The sequence below is a fragment of the Strongylocentrotus purpuratus genome, unplaced genomic scaffold (genome assembly GCF_000002235.5).
Source record: "Strongylocentrotus purpuratus isolate Spur 01 unplaced genomic scaffold, Spur_5.0 spur5_scaffold_13, whole genome shotgun sequence".
Lineage (NCBI taxonomy): Eukaryota > Metazoa > Echinodermata > Echinoidea > Camarodonta > Strongylocentrotidae > Strongylocentrotus > Strongylocentrotus purpuratus.
This window is the reverse complement of record NW_022145598.1, coordinates 34,166,940-34,182,190: the sequence shown is the minus strand read 5'-3', so window position 1 is coordinate 34,182,190 and position 15,251 is coordinate 34,166,940. Positions and strand designations below refer to the sequence as shown.

The following is a 15,251-nucleotide window of genomic DNA, read 5'->3' as shown; positions in this document are numbered from 1 at the left end:
AAGATGCGATCAGGGTGCGGGGTGAGAAGGTGCGAGGGGATAAGGCTGCAGAGGTGTGGAGATGTGTTGGCGTGAGAAGGTGTGGAAATCGATGCACCCGATACAAAGTGCAGCTTTAATGCTCATTGATCGACTTTGGAAAAATTGTATCAATGTGCTTAACACGCTTTTATAATACATAATCATGGCTACAACCAATAGCACTAGGTGCTACGTTATATACCGTTCGTTTGCGGCTAGACTCGTACGCCAGGCAATTACTGCAATATTTTTGTCTACGAACTACTGGATAACTTTGCAGTTCACTGTAGACACATGCATAGCTATTTATATTATAGTTTAGGCTTACACATCACCGGAAGTTCCTTCTGAGGTCCAAGGTTAAAAATGTCAGAGGTCAGGCGCGGATCTACGGGGGGGGGGGGGTTAGGGGGTTCAAACCCCCCCCCCCCCCCCCCCCCCCCCCTTGGGCGGCCCAAAAAAAAAAAAAAAAAAAAAAAAAAAAAAGAAAGAAAAAAAGAAAGAAAAAAGAACGCACGCTGGAGAGAAACCCTTTCAAGTGCAAATATTGTGAGAAGATATTCAACTCATCTGGTAACTTAACCAAACACATGATAAAAAGGCTGGATATAACTGTGTATTAAGCTGTTACTTGATTTAAAAAGACGTTATCATGCACTGCTTTTTATGGTCTCCATTGTGTTAATAGATGCCAGGAAAACATCACTTACGGGGTTCAAATAAACACCCCAAAAAAAATCGGATCGCCGCTACGCGGCTCGTGGACGATGCTCTGCATCGTCATTATTTTGGTCAAACCCCCCCCCCCCCTTAGCAAAAAGCTAGATCCGCCCCTGGAGGTGAATAATGCAGAACTTGGTAATAACGTCAGAGGCGAACATGTCAGAGGTTTTTGAAGAAATAGATGCAACACGTATGTCTTATACCTCTTAACCTCTCAGGGACCGAATTGGGCCACCGCGGGAACTCTATTGGATAATTTATAATCTTCACATGAGAAGGTATCTATTATTACTCGACTGTTCCACTTTTGGATCTGGAGAAGTTGTTTGAAAAGTACACAGTATGGGCCTTTAGGTGGCCCTCCCCCTTGGCCTCATGGGGGCCACGTTCTTTGGATCCCCTACCTTTAAGGATGAATTCTGCCAAGTTCGATTATAATCCAAATCTGCGATTTGAAGCAGATGAAAAATTACTTTTAACATTACCCCCCCCCCCCACCTCAGTGGCCCAATGGGCCACCCTGGGAATTGTCATCATATATATTGCTTACTTACAAGCATTTATGCTTTCTTAGCAGTCAGGTTGAAATATAACCACCACCAACAACACCTTTTATTCTTCACATATACTGCTGAATCTTGAGGAGAAGTTTGGATTTACATAGTTTAGGCACTTTTGGGATCTCCCCATGGGGGCCACGTTTAACATAATTTGAACAGCTTTTGATTCCCTAACCCTAAGGATGATTCCTGCAAAGTTTGGTTAAAATCTGACCATGCGTTTTCAAGGTAAAAAATGTAGAAGGTTTACGGAGGACGAATGGGGACGGTCGTCATACAATGGCTCACCTTGAGCCTCGATCCGGCTCGGATGAGCTATACAACAATGATTATGGTAGTATATTTGGTTCATAAAAATAGGGCAATACAAGATGGAGCAACAGATCAGAAGTGAAGATTGTATTTGTTTGTTGAGGCTTGAAAGATGTACTCTGTGATTCATGGCCTTGGCGTACAAGCCAAGGGAGGGAGTTCAGACCAGTAATATATACTGTTCCCAATTGAACTGGTATTTTACTCGTGGTCCCAGTTAAACTGGTATTTCTAATATATCGATTCCCGATATCGCATAGGGCTTATATCATTTTTTTTTTTTTTTTTTTTTTTGGGGGGGGGGGGGGATTTGGGGGTAGGCTTCGTCGTTGTTTTGTGTTTTAGTTTTTGGAAGGGGGTTATTACGAAAGGTTTAATAATATGTTATGTATTGCAATTTGAAATAAGTAAATTTTATGATGTACATGTATTGAATGAATAAAATAAGAATACTACAAAACAAACAAGATATAGCGTGCATCCAGTAAAATTATCTACACGGTAATTGACCAATCAGATTGCAGGGATTATTCTACCCATTCTATAATTATCCCCCTGTCATGCACACACAACATTTTCCGTGATTAGGCGTGATTAGCTATACCGTTTCGCGATAGAAATTTGCACGATGATTCTTTATACGACGTTTCGTTATAGAGTTTCGGGATAAATTGTTTTACGGTGTGTGGACACGCTGAGAGAAGGAGTGGAATTAAGCCGCTCTCCTTTGACCATAATGCTCCAAGCCGGCAAAAAGTTACGCGCTAATCTGCAACTGTTGACCAGGTGGTGAGATAAAAGAGCGCATGAAATATCAGGATTAAGAATTCCTACATCAGAAAGTGGTATCTCAGCAAATGTTCGATGTCCCTTTCAATGATTCCTCATCAATTGTTGAATGTGTAATAAGTTGAACAAGCGTACACAAACTATTTCATACTTGTTTCCAACTGCAAAAATCCAAAAAGCACGCGAAGCACGCATTTACAAACTTAAAGTTATCGAAGATTGTAAATCATGGATTAAATATCGGGACATTAAAACATGCGAAAATAATCGGATTATCCTAAAATACTGAGTTTTTGTCAGGATATTATAATTCTTTTACCAACTCTGGCACATTTATTATTTACACTGATATTTTGCCGGTAATTTAATAAACGTGAAACTGGCACCTGCACTCCGAAATTCCCCGAAGTGGAAGCCAAGTGGAATGTTACGCATCCCATTGTTACGCTTTAGAACTCATACATGTCTTTCAATAAAATACAAGAGTTTACACCCCTTCTCTATCACCTCCCTGCCTGGTCTAGCAATATGTCTGGATGTTAGATTTATCAGTCCACTTCATGTTTTCAAAGAATCTTATAACTTGTGAGTTTTTAAGTCACGCTTTTGTCAGTTTAATTTGTTTGGTTTGTTCAAAATAGACTCATGCACATTTTTCAAAATAGGGTAGGTGTAGGGAATCGGAGACCCTTAAGCACATTTGCTTAATTTACATAAACATGAAAAATATAACACATATAGAACATTTTGTATTCTCTTCAGTAACTTCTTCTCTTTATTTTGGTAACAAAATTGTGGTCATGATGTAATTGATTAATAAAATAACAATGATTAATGACTACATCACCAAAGGTCTCTCATTACCTACATGTAAAGGTAATAAGGGACAGTTACAAATCAAGACATTTTAAATACAATTTGAATGAAAATGGGATTGTTATGGTTAGTTCAAACACTTTTTGAAAGAGATATATGCAGCCAATGAACTCACTGTAATTTTTAAACGATTTTAAAACAATGTGGCCCAAAATATTTCTGTACATGGACAATTAACCAACCAGCATCGGGTCATTGACTGTCCTCGGCATAATCAACATTCACAACAAACGAGACCCCCCAACTCTCTCCCCATTCAAACTTCTCTCCCTTTTTCTTTTAACCTTCCCTTTTTTCTCTTTTAGCATGTACTTGTATGGTGATTATTGTTGTATCGCCGAAATCTGACTCTCTTAATTTTCATTAATGTATTACATGTAATGAGGAATAATATGTTTATTTTTAATTATGATCATTCCATTCCCTGCTCTCTATCTCTCTATCTCTCTCTTCCTTTCTCTCTTTGTACCTCCCCCTTTCTCCCATCCTCTCTCTCTCTCTCTACTCTATTCGCTTTATCACTCACTTTCATGAGCCATATACCTTCTCCTGCTCTTGTATATCTTCTGCTAGTACATCCTTTCACTTAATGTACACAAACGAACGCAATATAATTCTGCTGTAATGTCATTATGTTACAGATGTATTTACCATGTTTCGTAATACTATTGTACATGTATATCATTTACATCACTGTACCTTTGTAAATTGACCCTTTTAGCCTTGTGCTGCTTTTCGATCATTATATACCAATAAATGAATAATAATAATGACAATAATAATAAATCTTGGACCTGGTGTCCCTCATTGCCTACACACATTTCTGATCAGACACCATTCATAATGTGCTGTGCAACACCCGTTCACGACATACAATGGCCCTAAGTTTTCTGTGATGGTTCGCACACTTCATAAACTTCATTTTAAAACTACTTTTTAAGAGCCACCCCTAAATATCTGCATATGCCACAACATTCAGTGAAAATTGAGTTTCTATATCAGAGCCAAATTTTAGGATCAAAATTGGTTACCTTGGTCAATTTGGCCAATTTTCTCGGAGAAAGAGCGCATTGTAGTCTTCGATGTTAAAGGCCACACATGGCGCTATAGCAATATTGGAGTCAACACGGACAGACAGTGATGGGTTCAAGCTTGGTGGTCTCCAATTCCCTACAGTCTCCAATTCCCTACACCTACCCTAAGTATATAAAGTTAGGGAAAATTTCTATTACGATTATCTCTCATCATCCTCTTCCTCTTTAAAATAACATTGTAATATTCCCACTCCACTCGCTATTATACGACTCAAGCATGGAAATCTGGTTTTGCTTTCGATATGATATTCATAGTCATTACAGTGAATCAATTAGTTGTATATACATGTATATATATACATGCAAGTTTACAAATATGTACAGTAGGCGGAGAGATGAAAGCAAGACGAATCACATCTGGAGGTTGCATGTTCACTCACACATAGATCATTTCCTTGATCGTGTTGATAAACTTATGAGATTTCATCGCTATAGGCCGTCATTAAGGGTAAGTGACCTTTTAAGCAATTTTCTTGAAATTTCTCCCGTGCGAAAAATTATTTCTATCTTTTATTTAATACACACACAAAAAAAAATGTGACAAAGGCATTAGTGAATTTGTTCACAACTGTATGACTACCGAAGACTGTACAATCTGATCAGGGATCAAACTTGATGTCAATTTAGGGTGTTCGGATAGGTGTTTGCACTGTTAGTGAGTTAAGCACGTGACTTCTGGCGCGTATCACCCTGATTCTCACTCAAGGTACTACAGAGATGTCATCAAACCCTCAAGAATATACTGAAGACATTGCTATCAAGCATGAAACGAATACGTTCTTATGTTGCTTTTCTCTAGAGCTGTCAGGGAGTCAGTATGGGAAAAGCGCGGTTTCAGTAATAATAATAAAAAATGATAATAACAATATCTTCTAGCAAATGTGCATGTTATTGCATTATTAGTGTAAATACAGGAAAATTGTTAAACCAGGTTTGACACACAATTTCTGCATGTATAATGAGCCTTGGTGAGAAGCCGATACTCTTCAGTATAAAATGTTGTCACTGTTCAGTTGTTTCAATGTTGTTTTGTAGTATGTTTTGTACATTATATTCCTATTAACGGCTGTATTTGATAAACAAAGAGATGTATTGGTTGTGTACGTAGTGTTTAAACCTAGACATTCCTGTACATGTAGGGTTGTATATACTTTGTCGTTAAACTCCGAAGTATGTTCTTTAATGAAATTAAGGTGCGTGACGAGGCCGATGTTTGATGTTGTAGAGGAACTTCGTTGAAGAACGACTTAATTGAGAGAGAATTAAACATGAAGTTGGTTGAGCATGCACACGTACAATTTCTGATGATTGGCTTGATTTCGACTTCCTGCCACGCACTTATCTCGACAGAGGAAACTAGCAGTAACAGTCTCCCTTTAAATCGGCATAGATATATGTTTGGCACCTCCTTCTAAATAATTAAATAACAATATTTCAAACAATACCAGTGTAAAAATGAGCAGTATTTAACATAAATTCGATTGTTTAATGGTAATTTCTTACACGCAATAAAATATGAATGACATTTAAAGAAATGACAAGATATGACAATGTCGTTGCTTTTGGTTCTTCTTTTTATTTGCCAGACTTTCATGATCTTCGTCAGGATTCTAAGACAAATAAAGTTAATACTCTGGATCGAAATGACTAACTTCATATATTTACAAATATGCAATTCCTTTTAACTATTCAATCCATCGTTTTGTCTTTCACTGTCATCATGAAATACATTGAAAGTTCAGCGGGTAAACGGAGTAACCAAAAGCTATAACCGCGTCATAAAAGTATTTCATCATTTCTTTCAATATGAAACATTCCAATCTGGATATCCACACGTGTATGGCTCAAAGAACTCTTTTGATATAGTTTAAACAATATAAAACCATGGTGAGTACATCCGTTAAAAAGAGAAATGATTTTATGCCCTGCCAGATTCTTGTTATCCATGACTAATTTTATTTCGTTCTGTCTCATATGATTTCATATGAAACCAAATATGATATTGTCATGCATGATTTTATTGAATTTGAAAGGTTTTATGTATGTTTTATGATGCATAGTGCATGTAAATACGTTAAGTACAATTCAAATAAACAATACAAACGATAAATGAACATAAATAAGATAAAGATGATGTATCATGTTTCTGTATCCATCTTTCCGAATTAAATGCAACTTGAATTTCGATATGAGTCTATATTATATGGCCCCAAATGGACAGAACAGTAGCATTTTAAAAGGATTATAAAGACTAAAAGTAAACAAAAGCAGAATGAGTTTGTATGAACGGGAATTCATTATGATAATACATAATTATATATATTCCACCATCGTGTGCAAATTGATTGATTGATCGATTTTATTTCATTTAAGATAACAATTGTTTGCACAATAAAGAACATAGTTTACAAAGTAAGTTCAAATTTTTGAAATGAAACAGGAACCTACTGTTTTTGGATACATTTTACACTGGTAGCTTAAAGCCACATAGTCAGTGTCCATGATAATATTATGTGTATCGCATCATAATTAGCTGGTTTCATGAAACCTGATTTAGGTGATTAACCAGTATTGTTTGTGTGTAAGTGTGCGTGTGTGTGTGTGGTTCTGAAGTAGGGAACCACATATACGCATACACATAAACGCACACAACCGATGTATAAGGAAGTTGTGTTTGGTCATCTCAATATCTTTTAAAAACACAATACTATATTGCGCATTGGCGGTCCAACTACCATTTTTAGAAACCTTTTTCCCCTTTTTTTCATATTAGCATTTATCTTTGAACAAATATTGTTAATTTCAGTGTATACACCAGATTACTATAAGTTGGAAACCATGGAAATCCTCTTCTACATCACAAAGGACAGGGATTTCCACATCGAAGGTCTGCAGAAATCGGAGATTGTACACTCTGCGGGTCATACATCTGAGAAATCACACTCCTACCAGTCCGAAGCTCTGCACAGATCAAAGACTTTAAACTCTACGGGTCAGCCGAACTCAGACAATTCCCACTGCTACATGACGAAATGTCTGCACAGATCAAAGACTTTGCAGAACGAAGATTCAAAGAGACCCAAGACTTTCAATTCTGAGAATCTGCAGACACCAGACGAGCTCTACTCTCATAGTTTCAGTGACTCGACCCATCACCCCTTTGAGGAAAGACGAGGAATCAATCATGTCCTCCAGAAGGGTCTCAAGGCACTCATTCTCCAAATTTCGATGTTAATGAAAATCGTTCTGAAATATCGTCATGTTTTTATTTTCATGGTTTTCCTGACCCGGGCAACCTGTGCAAGTAAACTTTTAAAATTGAAATTTGTAAACAGTCTAAAAAGGTTATGTGAAAATTAAAGCAGCGCTTTATCAATAAATGTAAATGTATGTTTAATGTATCTTTCTTGATATTCATACGTGTGATTACCTGGGGGATAATTTTGTAAGCCTTTTTCCCATGTTGTTTTTCTTCGGAACTGAAATGAAATAGATATTCAAACCTGGAAACATCGATGGGACACTTTTAACCTGAGATGTAGGACAAACCCTTTTCTGATTTGCCGATAGGAGATAGGACGATGAAATTAAAAGAAAATTTATTTATTATTCATTTACTTTGAAAATATGTTACCATCATAAATTATGGTGATAACACGTTTCCGATTACCTCGGTTGGTCCTCCAAAAAAATCGTCTGAGTTTTAGCTGGAGGTGCGGATAGGACGGACTAATTTGTAGATAGATTTTTTTTTTTATTTGACAGGGTCGATACGTGTGGGTAACAGTCTCCAGTTTAAACTTGGTGCAATCACGCACTGTTCTCATAAAGAAGGAGTTCGCAAATGTCTCTGTTCTTCAGTGAGTTTGTTGAAATTGGCTGTTAGGTCCTCTTTTAGCTCTTGTCGGTTTAGGTTGAGTATAGTCTTGATAATCTATGTCCAGCTGTCTGTTGGTCTTTTTGTGGAGACAGCAGTGACGATGTTCTTTGCGCCTTTCTTGCAAAGATGGCAATATTTGGTTTAGTGTTTGGTCTGAACTTTGGGTGTGTTGATGTTTAACAGAAGCTTCTCAATACCTTCAGTGGAGATGTTAAAGTCAGGCATGCTGGGAACTTCACTTGGTGGCAGAGTTGGCATTGACGCAGGATCAATGTTTTCCCTAGATTTCGTCTAGATCTAACTTAGCGCCAGAAATATTTTGGTTGTTACAAGTTAACAATGGATTCAACATACTGGTTCTGAACGGTTTACTTGCGCAGTGTCTTGTCAATTTGTTCCCTTACACTGACAAACATCTTCCACTCGTCTTTCCTGCCTCTTATTTTGGCTCGAATGTACAGTTTTTTCTTCTTGCTGCAGAGTCGTTTTAGCTTTTGGGTAAACCAAGGAGTAGCTGAACATCCTTTCAGGTGCTTATGGTTTACATTATCAGCAACAAATTTATTTATTGCATCTCTAAAGCATGACCTATTTTCTTCCACACTATTCTCATCAGATTTTTCAGTAAAGAAGTTGTCTTTCATGCCAGCAGTCTTTTATTCAATTTTTCGCTGTCAATTTTCCGCCAGAGTGGTACATTACGAGTTGGTTTCGAAGAAACTCTTACTTTGTTGGACATATCAGCTAAGATGATGCAGTGATCACTAATTCCTGCACTAGGTCTAACGTTGGTCAAATTGATGGGTGCGTAGTTAAGAGCAGGTCTAGTGTATTTTGTGTTCCACTTAGGTCTCTTCTGGTTTTTGAAGTCTCAGTTTGCGTAAGGTGGTTGTCATTAATAACCTGGAAAGCAAGTACTGGAGGTTTCCGCTTGATACGATGATCCCTGGGTCTTTCTAATCAAGAAATATGGGATGGTTTTGTTTTTGACAATAAATACACCTCCTCCATGGGTATTGCTATCCTTCCCTGAATACTTGAGGTGGTCAGGAATAATTTTTGATGTGACGGTGTCTTTCTATAGCCAAGATTCGGTACCAATCAAAATTCGATGTTGATGAACGTTGTAATCATAGCGGCTTTGCCTTTGATGCTCCTACAGTTAACAACGGTCACCTTTGAGGTTTCCTGGGAGGTTTCTACATTTTTTGTTGCTTCGACTGGCTTGGTGTTTAGTCTGTACTCGATGGAGGGCGTGTCTGTAGTACCTTGTTTTTGACAAATTTACAGGTGGTAGGGTTAGAAGTGCTATTTTCGGAGTCTCTGTTTGAATTACCGGACTTGCCTGCAATTGTCCACTCGTTGAATATTCTCTTGGTCGTATTTGGGACTGTAGCTTAATTTGTTTGCAGTTTGGTTTACACACGTTTATGTTTCGTTGCATCTAAATGTAAAGCGCAAAATGACTTGTATAATGCGTTATAGAAATATAATTTAATATTATTATTATTATCCCACCATTGTCCTTCCCTTAAAAATAACATCGTCAGATTAAGCTAAAGACATTTGTTTTATCTTTATTTCTAGATGTTCAAGTACCTGTCCGTTGCACGAGTGTAGCCGTGATTACATCTCCAAATTATCCATCTACATACCCGCAATTTAAGTTAATGGATTGGTTTCTCACAGCACCCAAAGGAAGAATGATCCTTCTGACCTTTACTAACTTCAGTCTAGGGTCTTCAGATGACGTCGTGGTCATAGACATCGTTAACGATCGAAAAAGGCAGCGCTACAATGGAGAGCAAAGCACTATCCCTCCATTTTTGTCCAAGAGAAACAGCTTACTTTTGAGATTTACATCAAATGGAAACCCCACAGGGTATGGATTCAACATTTCTGCCTCATGCTTCGAATTGTCAGGTATGGATTCTAGAACAATACTTATCGAATAACTAGCTACATCTTGTAAGCATAAAAGGACTAGCAATACACTTTCACGAACGCTCAACGGAAGATGTGTTAAAAGATAAGCGGGCACAAATTTTGAATATATATGAAAAAAATATTGAGTAAAACAGCTAATGAAAATAGGAATAATTTTTGTTTCTGGAAACATTTTACTTCAACAAAGATTAAATTCCAATGTCTATCTTTATTAGTTGCTTTTTTCAATATTCTAAATGCTTTGGTTACCTCGAGTGTTCCATCGGGGAAACATGCATTTTTACCCTCATGGGTACGAAAGTGCACTTACTTTCATACATAGTTACATACAGGGGCATACGCAGGGGGGGGGGGGGGGGGGGGGGGTTGGGGGTTCAAACCCCCCCTTTGGTATTTTTATGTGTGTAAACCCCCCTAAAAAAAACTAAAACCCCCCCTTTGTTTGTTTGTTTGTTTGTTTTTGTTTTTTTATTAAAACAAAACAAAAAATTATGCCCACGGCTAACGTAAAGTGACCTTACCCCCCCCCCCCCCACCAACGAAAAAAAATGTCAAATTTTCAAATTGATTAATCTTTGGGCAATTACAAATGGTTGAAATATAAATTGAACAATTTCATGACCTTTCCCAGAATTCAACATCCCCCCTAAAGGAAAGTAAATAAATTATATCGATGAACTCGGCCAACGCAAAATTTGCCTACTTTTCTTTTGAGTCGCAGTTTCCCATTAAAATTGTATAACCTGTTTAATCCGCAAACATCCCCGAAAATTGCTCCCTTTTTTGCAAATTTACACTTATTGCCATCTGTGTCGTTAAAATAATTCTAAGGAACACGAGTGGGGCGCCTCGAGGGGGGCAATACACCAGCAGAGGGCTTCCTTGAACTACAAGCCGAGTCAGGAGGTGAATGGATGAGAGTGTGTGCAGAACATTCAGCTGAACGGGTAGCGGAGGTTGTCTGTGGGGAACTTGGTTTCCCTGGCGTTAAAGAAATGGCCTATAAGCAAGGAGGATGTTCCTTAGAAGGAGCTGACCCGGACTGTATTCGGGCCCCTAGTTGTGGGAAAAGTGAGTAACTAGGCTTGCAAGTAGTTGGTGTTTTGGGGGAGAAGGTTTTCTTGGTAACATTTTTTACAGAACGTTTTTTTAATACGACTGTCTTTGTGTGTCTTTGCGTGTGTGTGTGCGTGCGTGTGTGTGTGTGTGTACTTCAATATGCCTCTTTTTTTTTACCCCACAGAATAGAGATTTCGTGCATGCCGCAATTCCTTCGAAATTAGTGGTTGTATTTAACTTTTATTCAATAGAATGTACACCAATTGGACTCGATATTATTGCACTGTTTGTATTTTGCCCGGGGGAGGGGGTATTCAGATTTGATTTTGACGGGGTGTGCCGCTGGAGCCTCGAAACCCCCAATTCATCTAAGGGGTCGTTTTGGGGGATTTTTCTCGAAGTAAAACCCATTTTTCGGATGTTTGCGATGTAAATTCTGGACATTTTGAAAAAACGGACCCATGTTTAGGGAGAATTTGTTTAAAATGGGACCCATTTTTAGGGCTTTTTGTGAAAGAATTACCCATTAGAGCGGCACGGGATTTTCATACCCTAATGTGAACAAAACAAATCGATTTGTAAAACAGAGTAGGGGCATATTACACAGAGTCAGTACACATTTTGCTTAACGTACGTAGTGTAAAATCAATGTGTACAGAATGTTAGGCAATTATTTCTCCTTTATGATATATCTTGACAGACGCATACCTTTCACAGGATTGCTCTGCATCATCTGAAAAATGTGCATCGTCGCTGGCGGTCAAAGTCAAGTGCTTTGGTGAGTCTTATCCCCCTTTGACACTTGCACGAATTTGTGTTCCCGCATTGCCCCGCATCGAGGCGTGCCAGTGCGTGACATTTAGTTGCACGAAGACCGTGTATCGTTCGTGCAATGCGTAACAACACGACATGCAAAGTCCCGTCACGTTTACGACATACTAACGCCATACCTTACGCCATAATTACGTATTGTTCACGCTATTATTCACGCATTGTCACGACATACTCGTATCACGTATTGCGCATGCGTAGACCATGCGGAAGCGGGAAGTATGCTCAGCTGATGCGGGAAGTAAGCGTAGCTGATGCGCAAATTGTGATCAATTTATTCGTAAAACCGTCGTTGGCTGATCGTAAACATGCGTGCCACTCGGGCATGGGAATTGTTCACGAAAACCGTCCACCAAATTTGTCGTGCCAGAATTTTGAACATTTTGAAAATTCTGCCACGAATTCAAGCCTTGTCCCGCATTGGCCCTCATCCTCCCGCATGTTCCGCGAACGCTTCCCGCTGTGGCAAGATCGTGGCACGAAGCAATGCGCAAACCATGCGCGAACCAAAATCGTCCAAGTGTCAGAGGGGCATTAGACTCTTAGAACATATACGTGGGACATTTTGTAGGAGAGGGGGAGCTGTTTCAATAGTCAATTGGGGTTGGCCTGGAACAACTTGTCAAAGACTATTAGGAAAGAACAAGTTTGTTTGTGTTTATAAATGTCTCTTACATCTGTTTTAAAAATGTACTGAAGGTCAGAATGTCATATACTATGGTCATTACCCATAGAAATTAGCCAGGAATATATACTGGTGAAAATGTATACTGCTCATTATGTATGACCTTAAATAGGACTGTGAAGCAAAACAAAAATATCTTAATGTAAGAAAACCTGAGAAATTTATTTTAAAAAAAGAATAATAATCCGATCGATATACATTAATGTTTTTCAATTCGAAAAAAATTATCGGAATCGGAATCTGCCAAAATTAAGAATCACCGGGATAGGTTATGACCCAACTTCCCTTGTCATACATAATTCAAACTACACGTATCTTAATATGTCGTTGAATGTGCAGAGAAACAAATGTGCTTGTACGTATTTGTATTGTAGAATACTTGTTAGAGCTAAGAGTAGAATATTGAAAAGTGGCAGTTTTGTTCTTTGAAGTGACTTGTCTTCTATAAATCTATATTCATCGACAGAGCCTGGATTTAAAGGTTGTTCTAACTTAGGAAACACTCGACTCCAGAACGGATTCTCATTCGAGTCAACCTCCGAGTGTATCACAACGTGCAGAGCGGACACATCCCAGGCTATAGCCATTATCAATGGAAGTGAATGCTTTTGCTCCACAACCGATGACATCGTACTTCTCTACCCCATAAAAGACCAGTCATGTGCTCTACATCAATTAGTTTATAATGGTAAACAAAGTAGGCTTGGTCATACACTGGGGCCCGAATTCACAAAGGAAGTTTGTCGACAAACCGAGGTTTATGTACGTCATATGACGCGTTTTTTTTTACAAACCTGGTTTGTAAAAACGCGTCGAAACGCGTCATATGACGCACGAAAACCAAGGTTTGTCGACAAACCTCCTTTGTGAATTCGCGCCAGAGAATTTAGTTTCACAACCCACCTGTACAATCTTAGGTCGATTGTTAATAAAACATTTTACGAGAAAATATATACATTGTTCACGTGATAATCAGCCTTCAATTAGTTTTAAATCGACTGCTCTCCCTTCTTTATGGCAATTATCCCTTGTCTATTTGTATTGTTTTACCACTCTTCTTAACCTAAGATATTGAATCCCAACGCTGGAGATTTCAAAAGAATGGGACCAAACTCTTAGGTCCAAAGTACCGGACCAGGGACCTTCGTATTGAATGTATAAATGGGATTAGAATTATTGTGCAAGAAAAATAAGATTAAGATAATAAAAAATACCTGGCACGACGGCATGAGGTACACATTTACATCATGTCTGAAATATTCTTCATTTTACTACTTCTTTTTAGCTTCTTTTGGCTTCTGTAATCAGACGGATGACGTCATGAATGGATCTTGGGATTCAAGCATCACGTGGTTTGGCTCCATTGTTCATCTCACGTGTAATGATGGATACAGTCTGAATGGAAATGGAACACTGCAGTGTGTAACAGGGGTGTCTTCATACATTCATGTCTGGAACGGTACGATTCCAACATGTGAAATGATTAAAAGTAAGTAGCTAAAACCTATATAGGGAAAAAATTGAATGGGAAAACAAAATGCAAATTCTCAAGCAAGTTGACTTAACTGTCATACCAGAAGTCAACGGCCAAAATATCTGCTCTTTGGAAAAGTTGCTCAAAAAAATGCTTAGCTCACTATTCATACGAATTGCAGATCAATTTAGTACAATATATCAAGTTAGTAAATGTTAATGTCAAATTTGTAAACTTCAAATTTCAATAGGCTGCGTACTATCCTTTTGTTAAAATGTACTTTCTGTCCCCCCCCCCCTCCTGTTTTTTTTTCCATTTTGTTCTCCCTTCTTCTTCCTTGTAAATCCTATTCTCTCCGAGTTCCCCTCTATCAAGCTGTCTATCCCGTCTCCTTCTTTCTGTTCTTTCACTTTTTCTCTTTTTCTCCTACTCCCTACGTTCTTGTCTACTCTACTCCCTTCACTTTACCCTCTCTGCCCTAGCACCAAGCTTATTATTTTCCCACTTTTTTCATTTTTTTTTCTTTCACTTTTAATCACAAGTTTGACTTTCTCCTAAACAGGGGACATATAGCTTTAAAAGCTCAGCTTTTTTATATAGTTCCTTCACTTTTTCTCAAATCATAGTGATGTGATGAAGAACGATTATTGTTTACAATTCTTTTATAATGATGCAATGTTTAGTATGTTCATTAAAGAAGTATGTACATCATTTGAAAATTGCATCATTATTATTGGACCGATTTGGGTAATGCACTGCTTTGTTTTGTTTATATTTTATTATATATGTGTATGTGATATGAGAAATTTGAAAATAAATTTGAATCTCGACATATGACGTTTTTACTTTCGCCATCGACAAAATATCCACTCTCCTTTATTTTATGATGATGGCAATAATCTTATCCTCATTATAGAAAGAAGCACATGAAAACAATCTTCTAAATCGGTTTTTATGTTTTGGTTTCCTTCCAGTCATGTTCGGTCATGACCGCGTGTAA

General features: G+C 38.0%; 1 protein-coding gene across 1 annotated transcript; it reads left to right on the top strand.

Annotated features, from left to right (window-relative positions):
* The first annotated feature begins 7,186 nt into the window (after positions 1–7,186).
* LOC105443522 lies at positions 7,187–15,251 on the top strand. The gene is made up of 7 exons (XM_030983724.1): positions 7,187–7,679; positions 9,843–10,178; positions 11,034–11,273; positions 11,962–12,039; positions 13,244–13,465; positions 14,063–14,266; positions 15,226–15,251. Exons 1-7 carry the CDS (start codon positions 7,214–7,216, stop codon positions 15,249–15,251), a joined length of 1,572 nt encoding a protein of 523 aa, XP_030839584.1. The 5' UTR covers positions 7,187–7,213.